Below are 27,941 nucleotides of genomic sequence, written 5' to 3'. Positions count from 1 at the left end.
TATGCAATCCAGTCATCATCAATAGCACGCTTCACCGCCTCGTGTGGCATTATATGCTGCAATACGATCCGGCATGGTGGCGAACAGATGCCTGATGTTGTCCTGCGACAGACTGGCGCACACGTGTTGGACGCTGTGCTCCAAATCCCGGATATTGCGACACGGTGAGAGCTGGCATTTCAGCTGCTCCCAAACATGCTCGATAGGGGACAAGTCCGGGGAGCGGACGGGCATTATCCTGCTAGTATAGCACTCCTGGTATCCCGCCAGGAATGGGAGAACGTGGGGCCGTAGGATGTCGTCCACATACCGCTGCCTCATCAATGCGCCATGTACCACTAAGAGGGGTGATCGGCTATCGTAGGCTATGGCTCCCCAGACCATAATGCCTGAAGTGCGGGAGGTGTGGCACTCGATAGTGAGGTCGGGATTGTGTCCTTGACAAGGGGTTCTCCACACCCAGACACGATGATCATCTGTCCCCAAGACGAAGTGGCACTCATCGCTGAAGACCACACGTCACCAGTCTGTAGTGTTCCACTTTGCTCTCGCCTGGCACCACTGCAAACGGAGTCGGCAATGTTGCGGTGTTGATGGGAAGCACACGTAAGGGGCTCTGGGATCATAGATTCGCCTCCGCGAGGCGTCGGGAAATGGTTCGTGGGCACACAGCCCCTACATCTGCCTGTATAGTGGACCGGGTCACCATGGGATCCCTCCATACTTGCCGCATGATCCATCGAACCTCTCTAGCGTTGGTCCTCCTGATCCGACTGGTGCTGAAACGTGTCCACAGCTCCCAACACCATTGGATGGTATGGTCGGAACAGTTCGTGTGCACGCCTATACGGTGCACCGACCACCCTCCGGTTTTCAGGCCGATGATCATGCCTCTGTCAAAGTCTGTAAGTTGCTTAAATCGATGTCTCTGGCGTCTACCTAGCATTATTGTCACTCTGTGCTTGCGTCAGCCGGTGCTTTTTGTTTTAATCGGCTATTGACTACACGCCAGCTTTATAAGGCTGCCGGTTTGTGCTTACAGCGCCACCGCAGGGTGTGTGGGCATGCGCAATCTCACCAAACTTGGATCGTTTGTATACCACCCTGCACTTTAGCTATTTGCTTAGTTTCGCCGTTGTACCATGTTTTCTTCTAGGTGCACTAATTTCTTTGTCCATGTGTGTATCTTGTGCACCACCTCAGGGTATATGACATTAATTTGATGATGATGAGAAAGAAAAGTTGATTCACTTTTCTTTCTTTCTTAATTTTAGTTTATTATTATTATTATTTAATCTCTGTAAAATATACATTTTAAATTAATTGAAAGAAAAAAACGATTTACATATTATGAAATATATAATTATTATTATTACATGACACCTCCAGTAAGTCCAAAGACTCGTCGAGGGAGGGAGGGCACCTACTCTACAACTCTGTCTCCACCACGCAATCCATCAACTACAATGAACCGAAACTACTATCATCACCTACACCAATGCCATCTACCATCTACTACCACCACTAGTATTTTCACAGACAATCACAAACATCCATGCCCACAGCGAGATTCAAACCCGCAGCCTTTTGGCTGGAGAACGGATACGGTAACTACTCGGACAACCAGACTGACAATACAAGGAAAAAATTAATTATGTTAAATTAATTAATTTAAAAAATTAATTAAACAAAATACAAAGAAAGAGAAATAATCATAAAAATGAAAGAAGGGATTGGTTTCTTTATAATAAGGGAAATATTACAGTTCAAGTTCACTGTCGGCTACATAGAATATACTGTCTTCCCCAATTCAGAAAAGGGTACGAGTTGTGCTCCAATTCTTTGCTAAATTTGGGTAGATTTCTTTCCTTGTGACAACAATATTCAAGTGAAGCTACTTTGTATTTTTCTCATGTGTGAGCTCCACATGAGCTATTGCTCTGGCTCAACGATTGATGAGTGGTGTTTGGTTATGTGCATTTAAGGTAGAAGCTATAGATGACAGCTTTGTGCTGATGAAGAGGAAGTTATATATTCTGTCTCTTTGTATCTGTATGGAATAAATAACAGTTATCTTCATGGCTGTGTGTGTGTATGTATATACGTGCAGTTGCTGTATCCAGTGCTTAGGTGATGATCACTGTAGGATATATATGAAATATGTGTATTCCCAGGTACTGGGGTGTTGCAGAAGAGATCTAATCCTCTCTGTTTGGTTATGTGCATTTAAGGTAGAAGCTATAGATGACAGCTTTGTGCTGATGAAGAGGAAGTTATATATTCTGTCTCTTTGTATCTGTATGGAATAAATAACAGTTATCTTCATGGCTGTGTGTGTGTATGTAATATACGTGCAGTTGCTGTATCCAGTGCTTAGGTGATGATCACTGTAGGATATATATGAAATTTGCGTATTCCCAGGTACTGGGGTGTTGCAGAAGAGATCTAATCCTCTCTGTGGTGCAACGGTGAACCAAGAATTTGATTCTCTTGATAAGCACAATCTTTTGTGCTGATACAGTCCAGAAATTCATCCTTCATCATTCTGGGAGATGTGACCAGAAACAGTCTGCACTAAATGTAGCACACGCACATAACATTTCAGTCATCATTGAGAATTTAGTCCTCCACTGTGCTGTAATCTTGTAATGCAAACAGTTCCATATGAAATGTGAAGATTGAGAATACTGTTCTTGATCTTCACATGCATTCTGCTTTGAAATGATCATGCACACTTCTGGTATTGTCTGTTGAGTGGTTGACGTTCTTGGCCAGTCAGACCTTTCCTTATTGTTCACATCGGTCTGTCCGTGTTTGAACTTTTTGTGTTACCAATTTATTGTCCAGTGTGATAGACATTTCTCAACTTAACAAAGGCCATCTGCCAATATAAAGGAGAGAAATTAATGATACTTAGTATGTCATTCTGGTACCACAAAATTTACAAACTTTGTTGTTCCTCTTAAATGATTCTAAGAGGAACAGAAAGATTCTGCCATAACAGACATTGGTAGTATTGCTCCTTCTGAAAATATTAGTAAAAGACCAATATGGATTTTTCATTTCTAAATTCTAAAATATTCATAACACTACAGTACGTCATATAAAAAATAATTTGCCAAGATCTTTTCAGTTGTCCTTAATATGCATTTTCCTGATGATTGAGATATACGGGTAAAAATGTTGAGCAAGATTTTATTTCCAGTTTGTTTGTTTTTTTCCTATAAAATAACTTTCCATTAAGTTTTGATGATGTATAATTAAAATTCTGATTATCAGGAATGGAAAAGAAGACTAATGTTCTCCAGCCAGAAGAAAAGAAGACAGTTGCTTACCATGAAGCAGGTCATGCTGTTGCTGGTTGGTTTCTAGAACATGCTGATCCTCTCTTAAAAGTTTCCATTATACCTAGGGGTAAAGGATTAGGATATGCACAATACCTTCCAAAAGAACAGTATCTCTATACCACAGAACAGGTCTAATTTTTAGTAAATATTTATGAAGTTATTTTTGGCTGATCTAAACACTTATTGGTTAAATAGTGATAAACCATGCAATAGTAATTTATTGTTGTTGTGCTTTATTTTTAATTTGTGGTTAAGTATATACATTTTCTAGGCTGTTTATTAGTTATGTTATATCTGACTTTCTACAATTTGTGCCTTGTCCTTATTTCCATGAAATTGGGAACATTGTTAAATTATATGTTAATTAAATGTATGTCTGTGCCATTGTTAAATAACGTGAATTATTTAAACTTAACTTTACTTTTTCCAACTACTTCTTTCAACTTCACTAGGTTAGGCCTATAAACTACTTTAACATAAACCTCTCGAGGTTAATCTTACCGTGACCAATTTCTGTCCTCCCCCTGCTATAAAGTAAACGTTGTATTATAAGTAAATTTAATGTTCCCCACTCTCATAAATTCAAATTAGAAAATTTATTTTATCGTCTGTGCCATCTAATTTGGGTAAATTTTGTTAGAAAGTTAGGATGAGGAACAACAGGAATTAATCACTAAATATATCCAAATTTCTATATGTGAAACGTGACTGTTAGTATCTTATTATACCTGCAGGTTCGCTTTTTTTTTTTTTTTTTTGGAGATAATACATTAGCCAAAGAAACAGATCAGGTAGTTATAAAAGACTTGGCAATTATCACACTTACTTAACCCTTTTTCAAACAGGTAATGCAACCTGTATGACAAAACTCACAATTACTGGGTAAGCTCATTAAACATACGCTATGTACATACGTGCATACTGCATAAACAGATGAAATAGAATCCTTCCCTCAAATACTGACATAAATATAGCCTAACTATATATCAATTCTTAATAGTAAAGCTCCCTATATTAAACTAAGTGCACATTCGCAGTCTCAACAGACAAGTTCTCTAATAATGTTCCCACAAAACTTTGTGACTTAGTTACCACTTACATACACACATTTTCTTGTAGGCACATTCATGAATGCGAGATTCACTTTCTATCTAATTACAGAAATATTGCCTACTTACATATTCACCATAAACACAGAGTCCAATATACAGCATACTTCTTCAGGACTTGAGCGTCTTCTTTTGATAAACTTCCTGGCTGCTTTGACATCATATGCAGTTGCTAGTTGGTCCTTCCACTGTCGGACATTCAATATGGAATCAGTCGTGGTTACCACTGAGCTTGCATGTAACTGCCGAAGAAATTGGTCTGCTACAAACTGGAGACGTAGGTCCTACGGCATTCAATGGGAGAAGAGCCTTGGCGATGACCGGAAGAAAAAGCCTCGCCGACAACCAGAAGAAAAAGCCTCTCATGACTACTGGAAAAGCCCTGAGCCAAGGGCCACAATCTACTTTTATGCAAACATATCACCCTTTGTTTTCTATTGCTGTCTTTTCAAGATTAGCTTCTAGCGATGACGTCAATTCTGCCTGATCGGTCAACAACAGTTGACCTTGCAAACTTTGGTTGGTGTTTCACCATCGCTAATCCAGCATAATCCCCACTTACAGCTTTACACTTTTAGTAACATTTAGTAACATCTATTTAGCACATATTTTTATCATTACACTTTTTTTTGAAATATTACTAAATACCGAAAAAATAAAAAAATTGGAAAATCGGTTGCAAAAAATAAGTACAGCAAAATTTTTCCACAAGAGATTTTACACAGGCCACACTTTCCTCGAAAAAAATAAACTTAAACGTTTATTTTTTTCTTACGTATTACTTCCCCCTCTCTCTCTCTCTCTCTCTCTCTCTGGAGAGGGCCATGATTGATATTAGGTAGTCCTTTTTTTCTTTCTTTTTTTTTTTTTCACTTACAGTTTCAATATTTCCTCACCCTGGGATTTTGTCTGACTTCCTATTCTTTACTTAATTGATCTTTGTTCACTACAGTGTTCAACTTGTGCCCTTTTCTCTCAATCATCAGATTTTGATTGACACACACGATACAAAGACATGCCAAAAGTGATGTCACATACCTTGTGACATCACTTTTCATCCTTTCCAAGTGTATTTTCCACTAATTTGATGCCACGTATGATCAAATCCCTTATATCCATCTGAATCATGGAACTTATAAATAATCCATGGTATCATCACTTTTGGAATCAGAACCCTTTCCTTCCATTTTCCTGAGACTTTCTGCTTGGACAAGAGAAGTCTGTCTTCATCTAGGTGAAGAGTCTTGAGGAATAGGTGATTCTCGGGATCCCTTTTCTGGGCCTCTATAATATGGGGCTTATCCCAGTTTTGGCAATGAGGAGGTTTATATATGACTCTTCCCATTGTCTCAGCACTGCTTAACTTGACTTTATTACTGTCTTCCTTTACAGGGTCTGCTAGTGCTCCACTGGGGAAATTACGTACGAATCAGTATAGATTTCCTTTTGAGACTTTCATTTACTACGAGATTATCAGGAGAGTTATTCATGTCAAATCGGCATATGTCTTTATCCTTCTTTCTTTGTCCATTCATCTTAGATCTGTTCTTATTCACTGGTCAAACTTCACTGCCTGACTTTGGATTTCTGCCGCCATTAGGTGCATATTTAACTCCCATCAGGGAAATTTCTTGTTATTGAAATCACAGGAGAAGTTGTATCTCTCGAGGAAATCCAATCCCATAATAATTTGAAGGCTCGGACAAGAGGATTTAGGAAGAATTAATAATTCTTGAGAAACGTTCAAATTAAACCCAGGCAGCTTAATATCAACCTTTATCTTTCTTGGAATACATATCTCAGTCTTTAAGATGCCCATTTGTTTGACCGGCTTTCTCAGCTCTATCATTCATGATACGGTTCTTACTCTCTTGAAGATTGACCTGGTTATTGCTGAGACTTGGGACCCAGTATCCAGTAGGATGTTACAAGATATCTCTTCTACCAAGCTTTGAATGACTGTCAGAGAATTATCAGGTCTCTTTCTGATGTAGTCCTTTCACTTTCTCTGGTTATTTACTAAACATTTTCCTAGGGAGCATAATATTTGACTCATATCTCATTCCTCTAGGGTAGGGATGCACCCAGAAAATCAACGGAGGGCCGCATGCGGCCCTTCACTGATTTTCTGGGTGCCTGCCTCACTGTGTATTATTTTAACTTTAATAAGTTACAGGATAGGTAATTTTTAAAAATGGTACATGCGCAAAGCAAAGTAGCTGTGACGTCGCGATTTCCTGTCTACTTAGGATAATCGGTTAGTAATAATGTTAACAAATTTTATAATTCGTCTATTTGTCATATGAGTATTTTGTTTTCGTAGATGCGGTTGCTACAGTGAATTATCACTCCTAGGAAACGGTAAAAAATAAATTCTACAATGGATAAAGCAGGGCCAAGTAGGATACAAAAACTACAGGATAAAAAACGACAGTTTCAGGTTAGCTGGAGACTGAAAAATATGGTTTTGTGCAGTCATTTAATAATATCATGTGCTTGATTTGCAAAAGTGCTGTAGCCATACCAAAAGAATACGATATAAGGAGACACTATGAAAGTCTGCAATCTACATTTTCAAATCTACCAGAAGAACTACATAAACAAAAGATTTCATTTTTGAAACGAGAATTGACAGGTCAGCAAGTGATGTTTACAAAACCTATTCAAGATTCAGAAATCCCAACAGAAATAAATTTTGAAATATCTCGCCTTATAGCAAAAAGATGCCGACCATTTACTGACAGAGGTTTCGTTAAAGATTGCCTTGAGATAGCTGCTAAATAAATTTGTTCTAAATCAGCCAAAAATGTTGAGAAAATTCAGTTAAACAGGATGACTGTGCAAAGAAGAATTACTGCAATGTCGGAAAATGTAAAGGACCAATTAACATCTTATTCAAAGAAATTTGCCTATTTTTCATTAGCTATTGATGAATCAACTGACATTACTTCCACAGCCCAGTTGTTAATATTTGCACATGGAATAACGCAAGAGTTTGAGGTAAGTGAGGAGCTGATTGGAATGAGTTCATTGTCAGATCAAACGAAAGGTAATGACATGTTCACTGGGCTTTTGGAACAGTGTTCCAAAATTGATTTCGATCTCTCAGAATTATCAGGTATCACAAGTGACGGAGCTCATTCCATGATAGGAGCTAATTCTGAATTGGTAACATTATTGAAACAGCATTTGGGACGGCACGACAATGAGTTGATACAATTCCACTGTATAATCCACCAGGAACGCTTGTGCCCTAAGAAACTTGGATTTGAACATGTCATGAAAGTTGTGGTTTCAACGATTAATTTTATAAAATCACCGACAATTTAAAAAGTTTCTTGAAGACATTGAAAGTGAATATGGTGACTTAATTTTTTACACAGAAGTGAGGTGGCTAAGTCGTGGACAAACATTGGAGCAATTCCTAAATTTAATTAATGAAATTGAAATCTTCATGACTGAAAAAAACAAATACATCCCTGACATAAAAAATCCGGATTGGTTATGTGACTTAGCCTTTCTGGTTGACATTACTAATCATTTAAATACGTTAAATACGCGACTTCAGGGCAAAGATCAATTGGTTACTCAAGTTTACAGCCACATTTTGTCTTTTCAGTGCAAGTTAAATCTATTTCAAATCGAACTGAAGTCAGGGAATTACATCCATTTTCCTAATTATAAGAAAGTTTCTGAAAAGTGCAATGTCAACTTCAAAACCGTGTTGAAAAGATTGATAACTTGATATCAGCCTTCAAGGATCGGTTTTCTGATTTTAAAAAAGTGAAACCGTTGCTAGATTTATTTAGCAATCCTTTTGCCATTTTGCCCAAATCAGCACAGCTTGAACTCATCGACATTCAAAATGATGAGAGCCTGCAAAATAAATTTAACAGAGGCAATTTATTAAACTTCTATCATTGTGTCGATAAAAATAATTATAAATGGTTGCTAGATAATGCATTAAAATGTGCAAGCCTCTTTGGCTCAATATATCTTTGTGAACAAACTTTTTCAGTCATGAATATTAAGAAATCGAAAAATAGGAACTGCTTGACTGATGAAAATTTAGAATTAATTTTGCGGTTGGCTACTACAAACTCAAACCAAATATCAAAACAATTGTCAAATCAATGCAATGTCACGCATCAAATTAAATTCACTTACTTTTTATTACCTTTTTTGTAACAATTATGATAGGTATAAATAAAATAAACAATATATGGTAGATAACTTTCAGGGTTTTTTTTTTTTTGGCAGCCCTCTCATAAGTAACAGTGGAACTATGTGGCCCTTGACCTTAACAAGTTTGTGCATCCATGCTTTGGGGGGGGGGTGACTTTCTCTTATAGCAATTACTAGCCAGGTTCCCCAATTTGTTACAGTTGTAATATTGGGGGAGCCTTTCTTCTGCCTTTTTATCTTTGCTATTCCTCTCCATCCTGACATGGATTAATTTTGGAGGTCATCATTTGGAGCTCACCTAGTTCCTTGATAATGACTTCTAGTCACTCCATTACTGGTTCATGTACCTCTCTACCTGCTGCCTAATAAGCAATTTTAATGCCTCCTCTAAGTTCTTTATTTTCTTTTTATATACACTGTCTCTTTCAGTTCATCCTTTAATACCAATCGAATCTGATGGAAAACTGCCCAATCCAAATGCGGCTTTTCTTCCTCTGAAACACTCAGACTAGTTGCAAGGTTTAGCAATCTACTATAGAAGTCTGTAACACTTTCTTTGTTTCCTTGCTTGCATTTCTGTAACTTCCAAAGATTAGGAATTGGAATTACGTTCCTCACTTTGGAATAATGTAATATCAACGTATCCTTAAATTTATAGTATTCCAGGGTATGTCTAAGAATGGGGGACGAATTTAAAAAGTTCTTGGCCTTTCCAACCAGTTTGTTTCTAAGAAGAATCAATAACTGGAAGTCCGACCATCTCCCTAGTTTTCTTAACTCTTCTACAAAACCAAAATACGAATGAATCTCATCATTCTTCTCCAGAGAACGGTGGAATAACAAGATGAGAATTTATCGCTCTAAAGAATTCCTTGTTATCCATCATTATGTCGGTGCTAGTAAGTTCACAATGAATATTGTGAGTACTCATATTTTTACAAATTGCTTAAATGCTAACTACCGGTTTTTTAGCTAAAACTCTCAATTCACTTTACTTAACACTAATTATGTGATTTTAATCCTGTTGACTGTGCCATTGTTAAATTATGTGTTAATTAAATATACGTCTGCGCCATTGTTCATCATCAAATTCCTGCCATGTGCCCTCAAGGGGGTGTACATGATATGATAGTATTATATGAAAAATTTACATCATTACTAACTTCCTATCTACAATTTTCCTCCAAATCAGTCTGTTACAAGATTCCAACATTATCAGATTTCATATTTCTATCGCCTAAGGCACTTTGTACCATATCAATCCACCTATATCATGGTCTTCCTCTGGGTCGTTTTCCTGCCAACCTGGCAGAGAACACTTGTTTTGCTAATCTTTTCTCTCCCATTCTATTTAAGTGCCCATACCACCTGAGATTAGCTCTACTAATGCATTCCTGGATGCTGACAATGTCAAGTTCTGCCCTTAATATCCTAGTTTTTAATATTATATTGTCATTGATGGCATCTTTTCGCCTCTAATCTTTCTCAGGACTCTCATATCTGCGGTCTCTAGTCTTTGGTCAAGTGTTTTACTTCTGACCCAGCTCTCAGATCCATAAGTTAAAATTGGTTTGAACACTGTCTTATAAACAGCTAATTTAGTGTTCCAACTAATTTCTCTCTTATTCCATATGAATTTATTCAGTTGACTTCCTACCATACCAGCTTTGTTCATTCTGTTGTCTATTTCCATATGTAATTTACCATCTTCACTAAAAATGGTGTCTAAGTAGTTGAAATGTTTTACTTGTTCCACAGGTTCTCCATTCATAATGCTGTTGACATTTTCAACAATTCTGCCTATTTTCATTGTCTTTGTCTTGTATTGCTCATCTTCATACCATATCTATTACAACAGCTACTCAATTTAGTCAGGGAATCTTGCAGACTTGTTGCAGATTCATTTAGAAGTATAACATCATTCACATAAAGATCTGACATTTTAACATCTCCAATTTTGATATCAGGTTTAATACCACTTTCCTTCATAATGTGATTCATATAGATAATGAATAACAGAGGGGGTAATGTACATCCTTGTCTTTGTATTCCTTGATATAATGTCCCATTGACTCCATATAACTGTAGCGTACTGAATAACTTCTCTCTTAGTGCCTTGTCATATGCCTTTTCCAGATCTACAAAACTTATACAGATCTTTGTTATATTCCCATGATTTCTCAACTATCTGTTGTAAAGTGAAGATCTGATCCTGACAGCCTCTAATTGGCCCTGAATCGAGCTTGTTTTTCACCAAGCTTTATTTCCACAATTCTTCTCAACCGTTTCTCAAGTATACTTGCATAAATCTTTGGAACACTCAGTAGGGAAATACCTCTGTAATTCTCACATTCAATTTTATTTCCCTTTTTATATATGGGTACTATGAGAGCTCTACTCCAATCATCGAGAATTCGTCCCTCTGTCCAGACCTTCTGAACTATGCAGTGCAACCACTGTAAGATCTTTATACCTTCATACTTCAGCATTTCTGGTCGAATATCATCTACTCTTTCCACATTTCAAGTTTTAGATGGCTTTTTCTACTTCAGGTATGGATATGAATTCCTGACTGTATGCCTGTTGAGTGTTTTTTACCACTGTGCTATTACTGCTTGTTTTATTTAGCAATTTTTCGATGTAATTACTCCATACTTCAAGGATACCTTTTTCTCCAGGTTTCATGTCACCTTTATCATCTCTAATTTTGTTTACAACACTCTTTCCTCCATTTCTAAGCTTCTTCAACAACCTCCAGGATATCTTGCCATCTTCGTGATATTTATTTTCTATGTTCTTAGCAAAGTCTTCCCATGACTTTTGTTTAGCTAGTTTTACACAGAGTTTGGCTTTCTTACATTTGTCTCTGTATTCTCTAAGAGCACAAGCTGACTTATTTGCCAAAAACTTTTGATATACTTTCTTCTTTTCCTTCACTCCCTCTTTAACTTCCTGTGTCCACCATGGAGTTTTGATTTCTCTATCCTTGCAGACAACCTCACCACATGCCTCTCTGGCTGAATCAATCGGGGTTTTCTTCGAGGCTTGCCACTGAATCTTCAAGGTTTGGTTCCTGTTCTCAAACTCTTTTTTCTTCAGTGATCTTTGTGTATTTTAGCCTACAGTTCACATCTGAGAGCTACTCAACTTTTATTCGCTTTAAAACTTTCTTATATGTTCTTCTTTTCAAAATGAAATTCAATCTTATCCTGCTCAGGACTAAATAGTGATCAATTTCAAATCCTCTGTATACTCTGGTGTCCTGCATCCAGGGAGAAAACATCACTATTGACAATAACATAGTCAATGAGACTTTTCTTATTCCTTGCCTCTTCTCTTCTCTCCATGTGAATTTGTGCACATTTTTATGACGTTAGTAATAACCAGTCCACGTCCTGAGCAGAAATCCAACAGGTATTTGCCATTATTATTAGCTTTGCTCTTTTCTCCTAATTTTCCCAAAATATTTTTGTATGTCTGACAATCATTTCCTACTCTGCTATTTAGATAACAAGGACAAAACGTTTCCTTTTTCATTGTGTCAGTTGCTTTCTCTAAAGCCTCAAAAAATTCCTCCACTTCTACCTTAGTAGAACTTTCTGTGGGACCATAAGCATAAATAAGTCTCAAGCCCACATCACTGTGCTTGAGACTGCCTGCCATTCAAGAAGATTAGCCTCATATTTAGTGTTGAATACTATGGCTGCTCCTTCTTTTCCTTGATTGTCATTGCCTGAATATAACATTTTGTATTTATTGCTCAGAAAGATCTCACTAGTTTTTGTCTTTTTTTGTTTCGGTCACCCCTGTTATGTCGATCTGGTACTTATCTAATTCCTTAGCTAATCCCATTTCTTTGCCATTCAGGCTTCTTATGTTGATAGTACCGATCTTTAACTCTGGTGATGTTGAGTGAGTTGGGGTGTGTGTGTTCAAATTTGTTCCAGTAGCTGACTTTTCGCTGTTTACCCAGGTTTCCTGCTGAAAACAACATGGGCCTTGTTTAACCGAGCGATGTCCCACCTAGCATGAAATTCTGTCATGTTGTACCATCATTTTTTATTTTGGTTTAAGCCAATAAAAATACAATTTGGTCTTCTAAATCCCAAATTGCCAGACCATCCTCATTCGTTCAGTATCCAGGTAGATACCTAACTGGGTACACCACGAGTAGGTGAGGATTGGACATTAGGTCAGCCAATAACATAGGTTTCCTGCTGAAAACAACATGGTTCTTGTTTAACCGAGCGATGTCTCACCTAGCATGAAATTCTGTCATGTTGTACCATCATTTTTTATTTTGGTTTAAGCCAATAAAAATACAATTTGGTCTTCTAAATCCCAAATTGCCAGACCATCCTCATTCGTTCAGTATCCAGGTAGATACCTAACTGGGTACACCACGAGTAGGTGAGGATTGGACATTAGGTCAGACAATAACATAGGTTTCCTGCTGAAAACAACATGGTCCTTGTTTAACCGAGCGATGTCTCACCTAACATGAAATTCTGTCATGTTGTACCATCATTTTTTATTTTGGTTTAAGCCAATAAAAATACAATTTGGTCTTCTAAATCCCAAATTGCCAGACCATCCTCGTTCGTTCAGTATCCAGGTAGATACCTAACTGGGTACACCACGAGTAGGTGAGGATTGGACATTAGGTCAGACCTGGTCAGTTCTCCGCATTCCTTTAAAGGCTATGTGGAGGTCCCCTCTCAATTATATATAAGTACAGGAAGATGGTTTAATGTTAAATCTGGTGTGAGACATGTATGTACATTGTCCCCTCTGTTAATCATTTTCTATATGGATCACATTATGAAGGAAAGTGGTATTAAACATGATATCAAAATTGGAGATGTTAATATCAGCAATCTGCTTTATGTGGACGATGTTATACCTCTAAATGAATCTGCAACAAGTCTGCAAGATTCCTTGACTAAATTGAGTAGCTGTTGTAATAGATATGGTATGAAGGTCAGCAATAAAAGGGCAAAGACAATGAAAATATGCAGAATTGTTGAAAATATTAACTGCATTATGAATGGAGAACCTGTGGAACAAGTAAAACGTTTCAGCTACTTATGCACAATTTTTAGTGAAGATGGTAAATTAAATATAGAAATGGACAACAGAATCAACAAAGCTGGTATGGTATGAAGTCATTTAAATAAATTCATATGGAATAAGAGAGAAATTATTCAGAACACTATCTTAGCTGTATACAAGACAATGTTCAAACCAGTTTTAACTTATGGATCTGAGAGCTGGGTCAGAAGTAAAACACTTGACCAAAGACTAGAGACTGCAGATATGAGAGTCCTGAGAAAGATTATAGGCGTGAACAGATGGCATCAATGGCAATATCATATTAAAAACGAGGATATTAGGAAAGAACTTGACATTTGTCAGCATCCAGGAATGCGTTAGCAGAGCTAATCTCAGGTGGTATGGTCACTTAAACAGAATGGGCGAGGAAAGATTAGCAAAGCAAGTGTTCTGTGCAAGGTTGGCAGGAAAACGACCCAGAGGAAGACCATGATATAGGTGGATTGATACGGTACAAAGTACCTTAGACGATAGAAATATGAAATCTGATAATGTTGGAGTCTTGGCAAATAACAGACTGATTTGGAGGAAAATTGTAGATAGGAAGTTAGTAATGATATAAATTTTTCATGTAGTACTATCATATCCTGTACACCCCTTGAGAGTACATAGCAGGAATTTGATGATGATGATGATGATGAACATTCTAAAATACATTACCCTAAAGGAACCGATTAACTGCTCTCTGCCTATTTTAAAACAGGTTAAGTGTGTCTTTCAAATAATTTGATATTTTTTTTCTGTTTAGGATGCTAGTACACACTAGAAGATACTAATAAACAGTGACATCATCATCATCATGCCAGTCCAAAGCACAGTATCCTTGAAACATTAACAGGCTGTCTCTTTTATTGATATACATCTTTTCACATAACTCAGTTATCTAAACCACACTTTTTTTGGCACTAGTTACAATTCCTATAAAATACTACCTGCCTCCTCGTTCCCATTCTCTATAATATAGAGAATGGGAATGAGATACATCTGAAAGGATAGCCAGAGTACTAAATAATCTTTACAGTACTGTTAATGCACCATCAGACTAGCAGTTCTTATCTTTTCCCATACACATAACATAAACGTATATGTTACCATCATTATGGCAAGTCATAGCAGACTGACCACATGTTGGACATTTAAATACAGGGAAAACTAGATCACTATGAACTGTTACATGCCTGAGAGACTATTTTTGAAGAAATGTCATCAGCAGTGAAGTATTTCCCTAAATCTTGACAAGTATAGCTACTTTAATAACAAATCTGTATTTTTAATATTGTTTACAAATATTAAAAGTAAACGCAAGTCTTGTTAATATCTGGTAGTTTCCTCTTAGTTCATATATTGGTGATATATAATGCAAAAACCATAACAGGATGCTCCTTTCTAGATGTCTGACATAATGCTATTCGCACAAATTATTATTATCATCTTGCTATAGCTTTACACTGCTATTTGGCATCCTTAGCACTCTGAAGAACAGAACATTTTGCATATTATGGGTTTGACAATAAAATGAAAGAAGGAATTGAGCATGTCATTTCATTAATTTATCCTTTATGGTTATCTTAAAATCACAGTCTAAATGCTATTGTTTCAAGAAAAATTACCATATTAAATTAAGATGTTTGGTACAGAGACTCTATATCACTTTCATCCATATTGCTTCATTATTGAAAAATTAGTATGGCTATAAGTCTCTGCAAAAAATACATAGCCTTTGATGTCTCTGAAAGATAACAGCCCTTCCCAAAATTATTCAAAGGTATATAAAATTTACTATTCCTGCAGGAATTAGTAGAAATTTTGGCCAGACCAGAAGAAATTTTGTGATTAATGAAAGCTCATATCAGGAATGAAGAATCAGGCCCTGCTGCACACATTTCCAATAACTACAACATGGAGTTGAATATAACTACAATACCATACACAGAGGAAAATTTCTTATCTCAGTGTTTTAAAAAATCTACTGAAATGATTCACTTACTTTGTGCTCTTCATAAGAACAAGCAACGATTTTGTATGATGTTTGTCTCTGATCTGATTTTTAATATTTCAGACCTCAGTTAAGTTTTTGTGTTGTTTATTCTGCTGTTTTCTTTGAGTTATTTAAATCAATATCTGAACTCTGGGGAACCTACCAGATAGTAAGATAGTGAAACTTATATAATGTTCGCTTTTGTATTTATGGTGGTAGGTATTCTTATCGCAGAGTTCAACTATAGTTTGATATCCAATGTTGAAAGCCACTCTAAAGCCTCCTTTCACACTTCATGAATCACTGTGCAGCAGCCTCCCCAATCAGTAGTGTACCCCTGATCTCTGGGTGCACATGAAGCTAATGTCTCCAAGCTGCATCTAAAGGGTACCATCCCTCCTAGACTTCTTTTTACTCATGTATTTATGATGATGATTTAACCCTTCAGTCGTGTCCGACTCTTGGTAACTTTGTAGACAAGTGTTCTTGACACAGTGTTTCTGGTGAGACTTTTTACAGGGTATCTCACCGTTGCTTCCCCCTCCCCTATTTTATCTGGGCTTGGGACCGGGATATTGCTAACGAATTAGGCCTGTGGCTGAGTCGTAAGTATTCATGGTGATAAATCTGTGTGTGTGTGTTCGAGGGGCTGATTTGCCTGTTCTGAGGGCTCTGTACGAGACCAGTTAACTCACCTTTAGTTGAAAGAGAACAGATAAAGGTTCCTCATGTCATGGATGGTAATCGAACTTAGGTCTTTCCGACCAAAGGGCTTTGTCTGTACTGACTGAGCTACAGAGGCGCTATCTGTATTTACGAATGACATTAAAAACCCAATTTTGCTATTAATAAATACCATCATAAAGTTTCTTTCTTGGAAATAGCTGCATTAATTTATTAGAATTCAGAAGATTGTCATTTTGAGACTAGCTTCAACACAAAAGCTGCAAACTGCTTTAAGTCAAGACTTAGATGGTTCCATAATAGGATGTTAGTTTTTTTTTTGTCCATTACAGTTTTGAATTATTTCTACCAAGTAATTGGTAAAAACAATTACTTGATTGTTGGTTCCTTGTGATCTGTGACAACTATTTTTGTGCTTTGAAGATGCTTGTTTGAAATTAAATGAAATGTCAGCAGCTTAATAAATTATCATATTTATTGTATTCTTTTTCACATCAAAGTGTTAAAATTGTTATATTATAAGTATTATACACACACTGCTTGAAAAGAAGTCAATAGACACCATACTATGAGGAGCAAACAGCCATGGTGCCCACCTTAATAAGATGTAGGGTCTCCTTTCTCTGCAATAACTGCAGCAATCCTACGGAGTATACTTTCCACAAACATATGATAGTGATCATTCTTCCTGTGGACATATAATGGAGTCCTGGACTGCTGGGCAGATTTCCCTTGACCTCACCCGATGTTCATTAGGGTTGGGATCGGGACTCTGTACAGGTCAGTCAAGTGTATTGATGTTCATGTCCACAAACCATGCAGTTACAGCAGCAACCTTATGACATTGTGCATTGTCCAGAAACCTCTCAGAGTTTAATGTTCATGTCACCACAAAGAGAGATCTGAGGCCAAACGAGGAAAAACAGGACCATACCATCACACCACCACCACTTCTGAATTTTATAGTTAGGGTTACGCACTCTTGTAAGATATGTTCAGCAGGCATCTGCCACACCCCTCCATCTGATCAGAAGAGAGTGTAGCGTGATTCGTTGCTCTGTAACACAGCTTTCAAAATCTTCCACATCCCGCTGGACACTGAATTTTTTTTGTGTGGATTCATGTTCCAGTTGATGCCTGGAACTCTGCTTTCAACATGTCAGCCAATGAATGGTCGTTTTTTCCTTATTATCCTTAGTAGCACCCTATGGTCATGTTCAGTGAGTGGTGGGCCATCCACTGCAGGTAGTACTTGTAGTTAACTACCTGCACTTCCATTTCAGTTTGGTAATATTGATTGTTGAACTGGGATGGCCCAGTTTGTCAACAATTTGCTGAACAGATAAGTGCTTGCAACATGGCATCCTATCACAATGCTTCTTTCAAACTTCTTAATTTCCTTCCCTTCTTATAGCCATTTCACCTGGACACAGTTGCACTGACTTGGGAGCATCATGTTCCACCAATTTATACCAGATACAAACAAGTGACTTGTTATGTGATGAGGATGCACAGTGCATCTTGCCTATTGGGGGCAAGATGCATTGTGCATCCATTGACTTCTTTCTAAGCACTGCACACACACACACACATATACGTATTATTGCTTATATATAAAAAATTGTGTTCATTTTATTTAGCTCTTTGATCGCATGTGCATGACATTAGGCGGTAGAGTTTCTGAACAGATATTCTTTGGAAAGATAACAACTGGTGCCCAGGATGATTTGAAAAAAGTCACCCAAAGTGCCTATGCCCAGGTAACTACATTTCTCATTTTCTATTTGGTACATTTGATAATATGACTGTTCATATTGTTTCTTTTCTTTCTGTAATTTATATCAGTAATTTGCCTAGTGGTTTTATAAATTGAAATATGGCTATATTTTTTCATAGTTTATTAGCAAAAAATAAAAAACCCTCTGAAATTCATATATGAAAATGAATAATCTCACTTTTTTTTTTTTGCAGGTTGTACAGTTTGGTATGAATGAAAAGGTTGGTCATTTGTCTTTTGATCTGCCTCAACCTGGAGATGTTGTTTTAGATAAACCATACAGTGAAGAAACCGCACAAATTATTGATGTGGAAGTACGCAATCTTGTGAACTCAGCATATGAAAATACTTTGACTCTGCTTACCAAACACAGAACCGATGTAGAAAAGGTGAGCATAATAATCCTTCAGCATAGTATTGCTATATGAGAATCCTTTGATTTTTATTATTATATCATATTTTTTATTCTTCAGAGACACAAAAAAAAAAAAACTAAAAACAAGCTATGCAAACATTCAAGTAAGATAAAGGTCTGTCCCAACTGATTGTTGGCAGTTTGGAGTATAGTAGTTTGTGCTGTTTGCATTGATGCAGTGATTCTAGCCAGTTATTGGTTGATGAAACCATATTCTTCATTTAAAATTGGCTTAAGGTGAATTCAAGAGATCACTTAAATTCTAAGTGGTCCACTTAGAATTTAAGTGATATGTTTCAGTACTCAGATGTAAGTGGTTTTGTAGTATATATGGATTTTTTAGGATGCCCAGATTCTGACTCCAAGGATGCTAAAGATTTAGTGTGTGTGTGTGTGTGAGAGAGAGAGAGAGAATGTTTTGACGTTCATGGGTTTTCTGTAGATATCAGAATTGACCTGGTTTTCTAATTCTGATATGAGCAAGTTCACCATTATTCTCAACTTCCAACAAAGCAGGTCAGTTTGAATGCAGAACTTTGATCTTATTTGAATGTTAATGTGGCATCACATCTGCATTTTGTATTTAGTTTTATAGTTCTGTTTCTTGTATGATGTGCATAAGATAACAAATATACCCAAATCTTTCAGAATTACTTATTTATTATAAAAAAAAAAGTGATTTTATTCATGAAATGTTTATGTTAAAAATACACATTACATATGATCACATGCTATTCAGACTTTCCAAAATAAAAGTTTCGGCATTTCTTCATAAGAATATCTTCAGCCAAGAAATGTGCAGGAATATTCAGGAAGCTAATACCAAGGGGCTTAAGGAGACTCATAAGGATGGCATCGAAATCTTAGCATTCCAAAGTGTAAATGACCAACCCAGGAGTTCAGTGAGGTTGCAGTTAGTAATAGAATGATGTGCAAACAATTAGTCACTTTTCTACAAAAGGGCAGCTGCACATAAACTAAGTCGACAGTGCAAGCTACACCAGTATAAGGAACATTGTTACTTTTTTAGATCACTCGTAGTCTGTAGTATAGAGCAACTAATCATGTTACATCCCTTTTCTAATCAGAGGAGCAACATGGTACATTGCATTTCTGCATAATGCAATGTACCAGGTCATTCTGCAGATACTACTGTTTTGTATCGTGTTTTAAGGAAAATGATGTAGAAAAAACTTAGGTAACCCTGCATAGTCAGGCCCTTGAGGTGTGCAGTTTAGCTTCTCGAAGTATGGCGATGTTCCAGTATTTATTTTAACATAGATGTCTCTATGTATCCTTTACCAAGGACACAATGAATATTTTCTGTCCTTTTTTTTCAACTGTTAGCTGATCCTAGGAGATGGGACAGGGTATTTCTTTACAAGAATTCAAATGTTTTGTCATGCTAAACAGACAAATCAGCCATGATATATCTAAAATTGACAGGAACCATTTGCCCTCCTCATAATCTCAGTTACCTTGGTGTTATAGTAGATGCTCACTATAGTAAACCCCTAGGGAGAAATAGTTTGTAGAAGTACTTGTAGTTTGCATTGACCATTTAGTTGGTAACTGTAGCTTCTTGAACATATCTCATGCCAAACTTCAGCAGGTTTGTCAGGATCATCACCCCCCCCCCCCCCAAGCATACATTAATTGGTCCTTAATTTAGTTCTCCCAATGCATTGAAAAGTTCAAGAATTAGTAATACTGGCAATGTTCCAGTATTTATTTTAACATAGATGTCTCTATGTATCCTTTACCAAGGACACAATGAATATTTTCTGTCCTTTTTTTTCAACTGTTAGCTGATCCTAGGAGATGGGACAGGGTATTTCTTTACAAGAATTCAAATGTTTTGTCATGCTAAACAGACAAATCAGCCATGATATATCTAAAATTGACAGGAACCATTTGCCCTCCTCATAATCTCAGTTACCTTGGTGTTATAGTAGATGCTCACTATAGTAAACCCCTAGGGAGAAATAGTTTGTAGAAGTACTTGTAGTTTGCATTGACCATTTAGTTGGTAACTGTAGCTTCTTGAACATATCTCATGCCAAACTTCAGCAGGTTTGTCAGGATCATCACCCCCCCCCCCCCAAGCATACATTAATTGGTCCTTAATTTAGTTCTCCCAATGCATTGAAAAGTTCAAGAATTAGTAATACTGGCAATGTTGCAGTATTTTAAATTTTGCAAGAGAAGCTGTAATTTGTAAACAAGGGAAATGGCAAGGGAAAACAAATACAAAGGATTATGGTAGGAAATAATGGTACATTGACAACAAAACACAAAGGATTGTTAAAAACCCGTACAAAGAGCACCCAAGGCAATAACATGAAATAAAAATTAAAAAATTGTCTCAGGTGCTTGCACTGGTGAGTACAGACATGGCAAATTCGAGATACCCGAGCTAGACCTTCTAATTACTTCCTACAATATACACTTGGTATATTATTATAACTCTAGACTGGTCTTCTACTCTTCTTTCCTCTACTCTCTTACTTCTCTCCCCTCCCCAGTGCTATTAGAGCAATTCGAAACCAAGGTGGCAGCCATACCATTAGGGACACCTTGTGCTTTGGCTAGTAACCAATTTACAAGTATTCTAATTACTTTCAAGTCTCAAAGAAAGAATTCAAGGTCTGCTTAAAATGGAAATGACCCTAGACTGGCTAAAGGTACTGATTGGAAAAAGATTATCACTCATTTTGCTACCTGGAATGTAAGAAGTTTATCTCACAAAGAAAATCAAATAGATGAAATTTTATATCAAAAGAAAATCAAAATTGCAATATGGACTGAAACAAAGAAGAAAATCAGGGAGCCAAAGAAACCGATAACTACATACATATCTATAGTGGTGTACAAGAGAACCAAAGAGCAGGAGTATCAATCATTGTAAAATTCAATGCAGTGAAATTTTATATAACGATTTTTTGGCATCGATTTTACTGAGGTCATAAACCATGAGGAAAGAGAAAAATTGTAAATTACTATATTTTAAAGAAGTGCTGATTGTAAAGCTAACTATCAAAAGAAATGATATGGAAATTGTTCACAAATTATAAAAAAAATTGTAAAGGTTAAATTTGTGCATAATGTTGGTTTGGTGTGTAACAGAATGTTAGAAGTAATTCTTTAAATTAAGGGGATTAGACCGGATTATGTTGGCGACTTAAAAGTAAACAAAAATATTGAAGGTCGTTCAGATGTAGAGATTGTTGCCGCCAACTCTGAAGGTCAAAACATCAGTGACGTCATTTATTTACGGAAGATTCGGGGTCTCTGACACTAAAAACAAGGAGCTTCTGAATCATATAAAAAGAAGCCTTGAGAACCTAGAGAGAGGCTGGCTGTTCAGAAGTTTTGGTTGGAGGCTGTTCTAGGAGTTTGAGGAGTTTGTTCGTCTTGCAGAAGTAGAAAGCTCAGGAGAAGAATGTCATTCTACGGAGATGTATTTCCAGTAGCGGAACGTGCGACCAGATGTGCGGCATCGACAGTAGATCCAAAAACCGATGGCAAGCTATGCTACAGATCCCAGACGAGGACTACACCAGGATGACTGCTAAAAGCCGTTCATCAAAGGCTAGGATATAGGACCGAGAAAAGCAGTCAGCAGAACCGGCAAGAGTCATCCAGACTGGTAGGACTGTATTTGTTTCTACGAATTTGTGAGTAGATTTTAATATGTTAACGCTGAGATTGTGAACAAGAATTGTATGTCCACTGAACGTAACTTTGTTAAAATGAGTTGTTAAGTCGCTATAGGAAGTAATTGAGGCTGAAAGTTAGCTAGTATATTTATTGAGAAGAATGTTAGCCAGTGATATTGATTGTAACAGCCAGAAATTGTCTAGAGTTGGTAAAGCAAGTTTTTCTTAGCATTGTGAATTGCAGGTCTATATCGTAAGGTTACTACTTTAAGTTTAAAGCAGGAAGTAGAGAGAATTTGTTTAATATTGTATTGTGCTTAAAGTAAAATAAACATGTTTTGTTTGTTTAAAAACTATCGCCTGATTTTTGACCAATGCACTGTCCCACAAACACAACCCAACCTGTGTGCTTAAATTATTAGAGAAATTGCCACGGCTGACTATTTAAGGTATTATTTTAGAAAGTAATCTATTCTATAAGTGTTATAATTATTCTTCCTGTGCCTTAACATTAATTCAGGGTGGTGCAGTCGAAAAAACAAATTTTCCCTGAATTATATCGCATGGGAAATAGTTAACACGGGTCTGTGAAATGCCTATTTCAGAGATCTTTTCACTAACAGCGCTAACACTTGTAGGTACCTATAAGTGTTAGCGCTGTTAGTGAAAGGATTACAAGCGGGGGGACTAAATTAATCGGCACTTAAGATAGAAAAAAGGTAAAGAGAACTTAACAGAAAGATTTAAATGAGTAGAAGTAATGGACATAAGAAAGAGAATAAGATAAATAAATAAAATCTTAGAATATAACTAACGGTGCAGCTCGACAGGTCGAAATAATAATCGTAATTAATAACATCATCATAGTTATTACATCATGATTCATAAATCCCTTAAAGACAATATCAGTAACTATAAATACTGGAATGAAAGAATATTACAACTCAGATTGAAACTTAATAGAGGATATCTCACAGTTCTCAGATTATACTCTCCAGAGGAGGGAAGAGAAGAAGAAAGTTCGGACTTCTATAACCAACTCCAAAATATAACAGAGAAAATAAACAAAAATGACATCTTAATACTGTTAGGTGATTTAAATGCTTGCTTAGGCAAAATCATGTTGGAACTTTTGGAGAATTAATAAAAAGTAGAAATGGCCAGAGAATAATCAGTTTCTCTATCAACAATTATTATTATTACGTTGACACCTCCAGTCCAAAGACTCATCGAAGGAAGGCATCTACTCTACAGCTCTGTCTCCACCATTCAATCCACCAATTACAACAAACTGCAACTACCAACATATGGTCAGCAAGAAGATCAAAATCTTTTGTAGACTATACAACTATACAATAGCAAATAATAAAATAGGTAGATTCATTCTTGATGTTAATGTTTTCTGAGGTTTTGAAATTGAATTAGATCATTATTTATGTGACATCAATATGGTTCCCCTGAAGATGGATAAAGTACCAGTATCCATTAGACAACTGAGAACTTAGCTTCAAAGTCTACTCATTATCTGATTCCTATAAAAGAAAACTATATCAACAAAAAAATAAATGAAAAATTACAGCACTATCCTCAGATGAATCTATTAATGAAGAGCAGAATCATTTCTACAATATTTTAAGATTCAGTCCTCTCGAGAAATCTTGGGAATGAAAAAATAATGGAAAAAAAAAAAGATCTTCGTAACTTGGACCAAGAAATAAGGAAAATCATAGGTGAAAAAAAGAAGGCCTATAAAAAAAAATAGTTAAGCACGGACAAAATAAAGGATGAAATTGAATATAAACACAAAAGAGTAATAGCAAAAAGAGAAACATGTAAGAGACAGAGTTCAATGGAACAATTTCATTACCAATTTAGAAACAATATTGATAAACCTCAAACACAAACATAAATTTGCAACACACATTAATAATAACATTAGAGAATCAATCAAGATCAATACCATCCCTTTGGAGGACTGGTTTAAATACTATAAAGAATTATGGACAATTGATGACAACCCAATCTCAGAACCGTTATCTGCCTGTACCATTAAAATAAAAAATAACTAACTTCAGTAAGCAGTCAACTTTATAATTGATGACCTCCATTTATGAGGGGGAGGGGAACATTGGACAGCATTGTTCAGCCTGAGGGGGAAAATATGATTGGCACAGCTGGTGTGAACAAATCAGCCTACTAACCGGACAGAGACCTAATGATGGATAGCTGACATAAGTTGATACTGTTCTCTTATAACTGCAAATTAAAGAAATTAGTACAGTATACAGTATTAATATTAACATAGTAGTAATAATTTTTTTAATTAAAAGAATAATTAAATATATGTTCCAGCCTGTCTTTTGTATTCTGTCATTGTTGTATGATTTCGTGCCATTTTGATTATGAGGGGATCAGTTAAGTTTTTTTCCCCCCCTGGTTTATTACTTTTCTGTAGATAATCTTATCATCATCATCATCAAATTCCTGCCTTGTACCCTCAAGGGGTGTACAGGATGTGATAGTACTACATGAAACAAATTACATCATTACTACCTTCCTATCTACAATTTTCCTCCAAATCAGTCTGTTACTTGTCAAGACTCCAACATTATCAGATCTTATATTTCTATCGTCTAAGGCAGTTTGTACCATATCAATCCACATATATCTTGGTCTTCCTCTGGGTCGTTTTGCTGCCAACCTGGCAGAGAACACTTGTTTTGCTAATCTTTGCCCATTCTGTTTAAGTGACCACACCACCTGAGGTTAGCTCTGCTAACCCATTCCTGGATGCTGACAATGTCAAGTTCTTTCCTAATATCCTCATTTTTAATATGATATTGCCATTGATGCATTTGTTCATGCCTGTAATCTTTCTCAGGACTGTCTTATCTGCGGTCTCTAGTCTTTGGTCAAGTGTTTTGCTTCTGACCCCGCTCTCAGATCCATAAGTTAAAACTGGTTTGAACATTGTCTTGTATACAGCTAAGTTAGTGTTCCAAGTAATTTCTCTCTTATTCCATATGAGTTTATTCAGTTGACTTTCCACCATACCAGCTTTGCTGATTCTGTTGTCTATTTCTATATTTAATTTACCATCATGACTAAAAATATTTCAGCTACCTAAGCAGCTGAAATGTTTTACTTGTTCCACAGGTTCTCCATTCACAACACAGTTGGCATTTTCAATGATTCTGCCTATTTTCATTGTCTTTGTCCTTTTATTGCTGACCTTCATACCATATCTATTACAACAGTTATTCAATTTAGTCAGAGAATCTTGCAGACTTGTAGCAGATTTATTTAGAAGTATAACATCGCCTGCATAAAGCAAAGAGCTGACATTAACATCTCCAATTTTGATATCATGTTTAATACCACTTTCCTTCATAATGTGATCCATATAGATAATGAATAACAGAGGGGATAATGTACATCCTTATCTCACACCAGAATTAACATTAAACCATCTTCCTGTACTTCCTTCAATTCTAACTGCTGACTTACAACTCAAATAAGTATTGATTGATATAATGCCCCATTGATACTATATAGCTGTAGCGTATTGAATAGCTTCTCTCTTGGCACCTTGTCATGTGCCTTTTCCAAATTGACAAAACTTAAATACAGATCTTTGTTATATTCCCATGCTTTCTCGACTATTTGTCATAAAGTGAAGATCTGATCCTGACAGCCTCTATTTGGCCTGAATCCAGCTTGTTCTTCACCAAGCTTTTCTTCCACAATTCTTCTCAACCGTTTCTCAAGTGTACTTGCATAGATCTTGCCAGGAACACTCAGTAGGGAAATACTTCTGTAATTCTCACGTTCAGTTTTATTTCCCTTTTTATATGTGGGTAATATGAGAGCTCTATTCCAATCATCGGGAATTCGTCCCTCTGTCCAGGCTTTCTGAACTATGCAGTGCAGCTACTGTAAGACTTTTATACCACCATACTTCAGCATTTCTGGTCGAATATCATCCACTCCTGCTGCCTTTCCACATTTCAAGCGTTTGACCTCAAGTATGGATATGTATTCCTGACTGCATGCCTGGTCAGTGTTTTTTTCCACAGTGCTGTCATCACTGCTCGTTTCATTTAGCAGTTTTTCAAAATAATTACTCCATACTTCAAGGATATCTTTTTCTCTTGTTTTCATGTCACCTTTATCATCTCTAACTTCTTTTACAGCACTCTTTCCTCCATTCCTAAGCTTCTTCAACAACCTCTAGAATATTTTGCCACCTTCTTGATATTTATTTTCTATGTTCTTGCCAAAGTCCTCCAATGACTTTTGTTTGGCTAGTTTTACACACTTTCTTCGTATTCTCTAAGAGCACAATCTAACTTATTTGCCAGGAACTTTTGATATGCTTTCTTCTTTTCCTTCACTGCCTCTTTAACTTCCTGTGTCCACCATGGAGTTCTAATTTTTCTATCCTTACAGACAACTTCACCACATGCCTGTCTATCTGAATCAATCAGGGTTTTCTTCAAGGCTTGTCACTGAATCTCCATGATTTGGTTCCTGTTCTCAAACTTTTTCATTTTTCCTTCAATAATCTTTGTGTATTTTAGTCTACAGTTCACATCTGAGAGCTGCTTAACTTTTATTTGCTTTAAAACTTTCTTACATGTCATTCTTTTCAATATGAAATTCAATTTTATACGGCTCAAGACTAAATAGTGATCACTTCCAATTTCAAATCCTATGTACACTCTGGTGTCCTCCACCAGGGAGAAAACATCACTATCATCAATAACATAGTCAATGAGACTTTTCTTATTCCTTGCCTCTTCTCTCCATGTGAAGTGGTGCACATTTTTATGTTGGAACATGATGTTAGTAATAACCAGTCCATATCCTGAGCAGAAATCAAAGGTATTTGCCATTATTATTAACTTTGCTCTTTTCTCCAAATTTTCCCAAAATATTTTTATATGTCTGACAGTCACTTCCTACTCTGCTATTTAGATCCCCAACAAGGACCAACTTTTCCTTTTTCATTGTGTCATAGCTTTCTCTAGAATCTCAAAAAATTCCTCCACTTCTACCTTAGTAGAACCTTCTGTTGGGCCATAAGCACAAATAAGTCTCATTGTCCAGTTGTCCAAATCACTCTACTTGACACTGCCTGCCATTGAAGAAGATGAGCCTTGTATTTTGTGTTGAATACTATGGCTACTCCTTCTTTTCCTTGATTGTCATTTCCTGAATATAACATTTTGTATTTATTACTCAGAAAGATCTCACCAGTATCGCAATAATCACAAGTATCGCATTTATCGCAATATATATATATATATATATATATATATATATATATATATATATATATATATATATATATATATTTTTTTTTTTTTTTTTTTTTTTTTTTTTTTTTTCACTGAAGCTAGTAATGTTAAATTGCAAAGCTGTTGTTGTGTAGCACTTTTAATAAACTGATGTAGTACAAAAGTGGTCTCAAATGTTCTCGGCCTCGACCATAGATGGTAACACTATCTGCAAGATTTTTTTTTCTAAGTTGATACATCTGTCATAAGCATCCATATGAAATTGCAAGTCCTTCTATCAAGTAGTTTGTTTTATACTATTATCTGAAGCAAAAGTGTTGTCTGTATCCCTTGAAATGGATAAAATTGAGTATTGTGTGATTTTAAAATTCTTTG

The 27,941-nt window shown here is 36.3% G+C and overlaps 1 protein-coding gene across 1 annotated transcript in view; it reads left to right on the top strand.

Moving 5' to 3' along the window:
* Positions 1-27,941, top strand: part of Afg3l2 (AFG3 like matrix AAA peptidase subunit 2) — a 221,620-nt gene that overhangs the window by 186,998 nt on the left and 6,681 nt on the right. The window contains exons 14-16 of the mRNA XM_090408577.1: positions 3,280-3,476; positions 18,056-18,175; positions 18,387-18,581. Coding sequence (XP_090264703.1) covers positions 3,280-3,476; positions 18,056-18,175; positions 18,387-18,581 — 512 coding nt within the window. The remainder of the gene's footprint in view (positions 1-3,279; positions 3,477-18,055; positions 18,176-18,386; positions 18,582-27,941) is intronic.

The sequence above is a fragment of the Typopeltis vanoorti genome, chromosome 18 (assembly GCF_054136105.1).
Source record: "Typopeltis vanoorti isolate ZY-2024b chromosome 18, IOZ_Tvanoo_1.0, whole genome shotgun sequence".
In the NCBI taxonomy this organism is placed as follows: domain Eukaryota; kingdom Metazoa; phylum Arthropoda; class Arachnida; order Uropygi; family Thelyphonidae; genus Typopeltis; species Typopeltis vanoorti.
The sequence above is the reverse complement of the archived record's forward strand: the minus strand, read 5'-3'. Positions and strand labels throughout refer to the sequence as shown.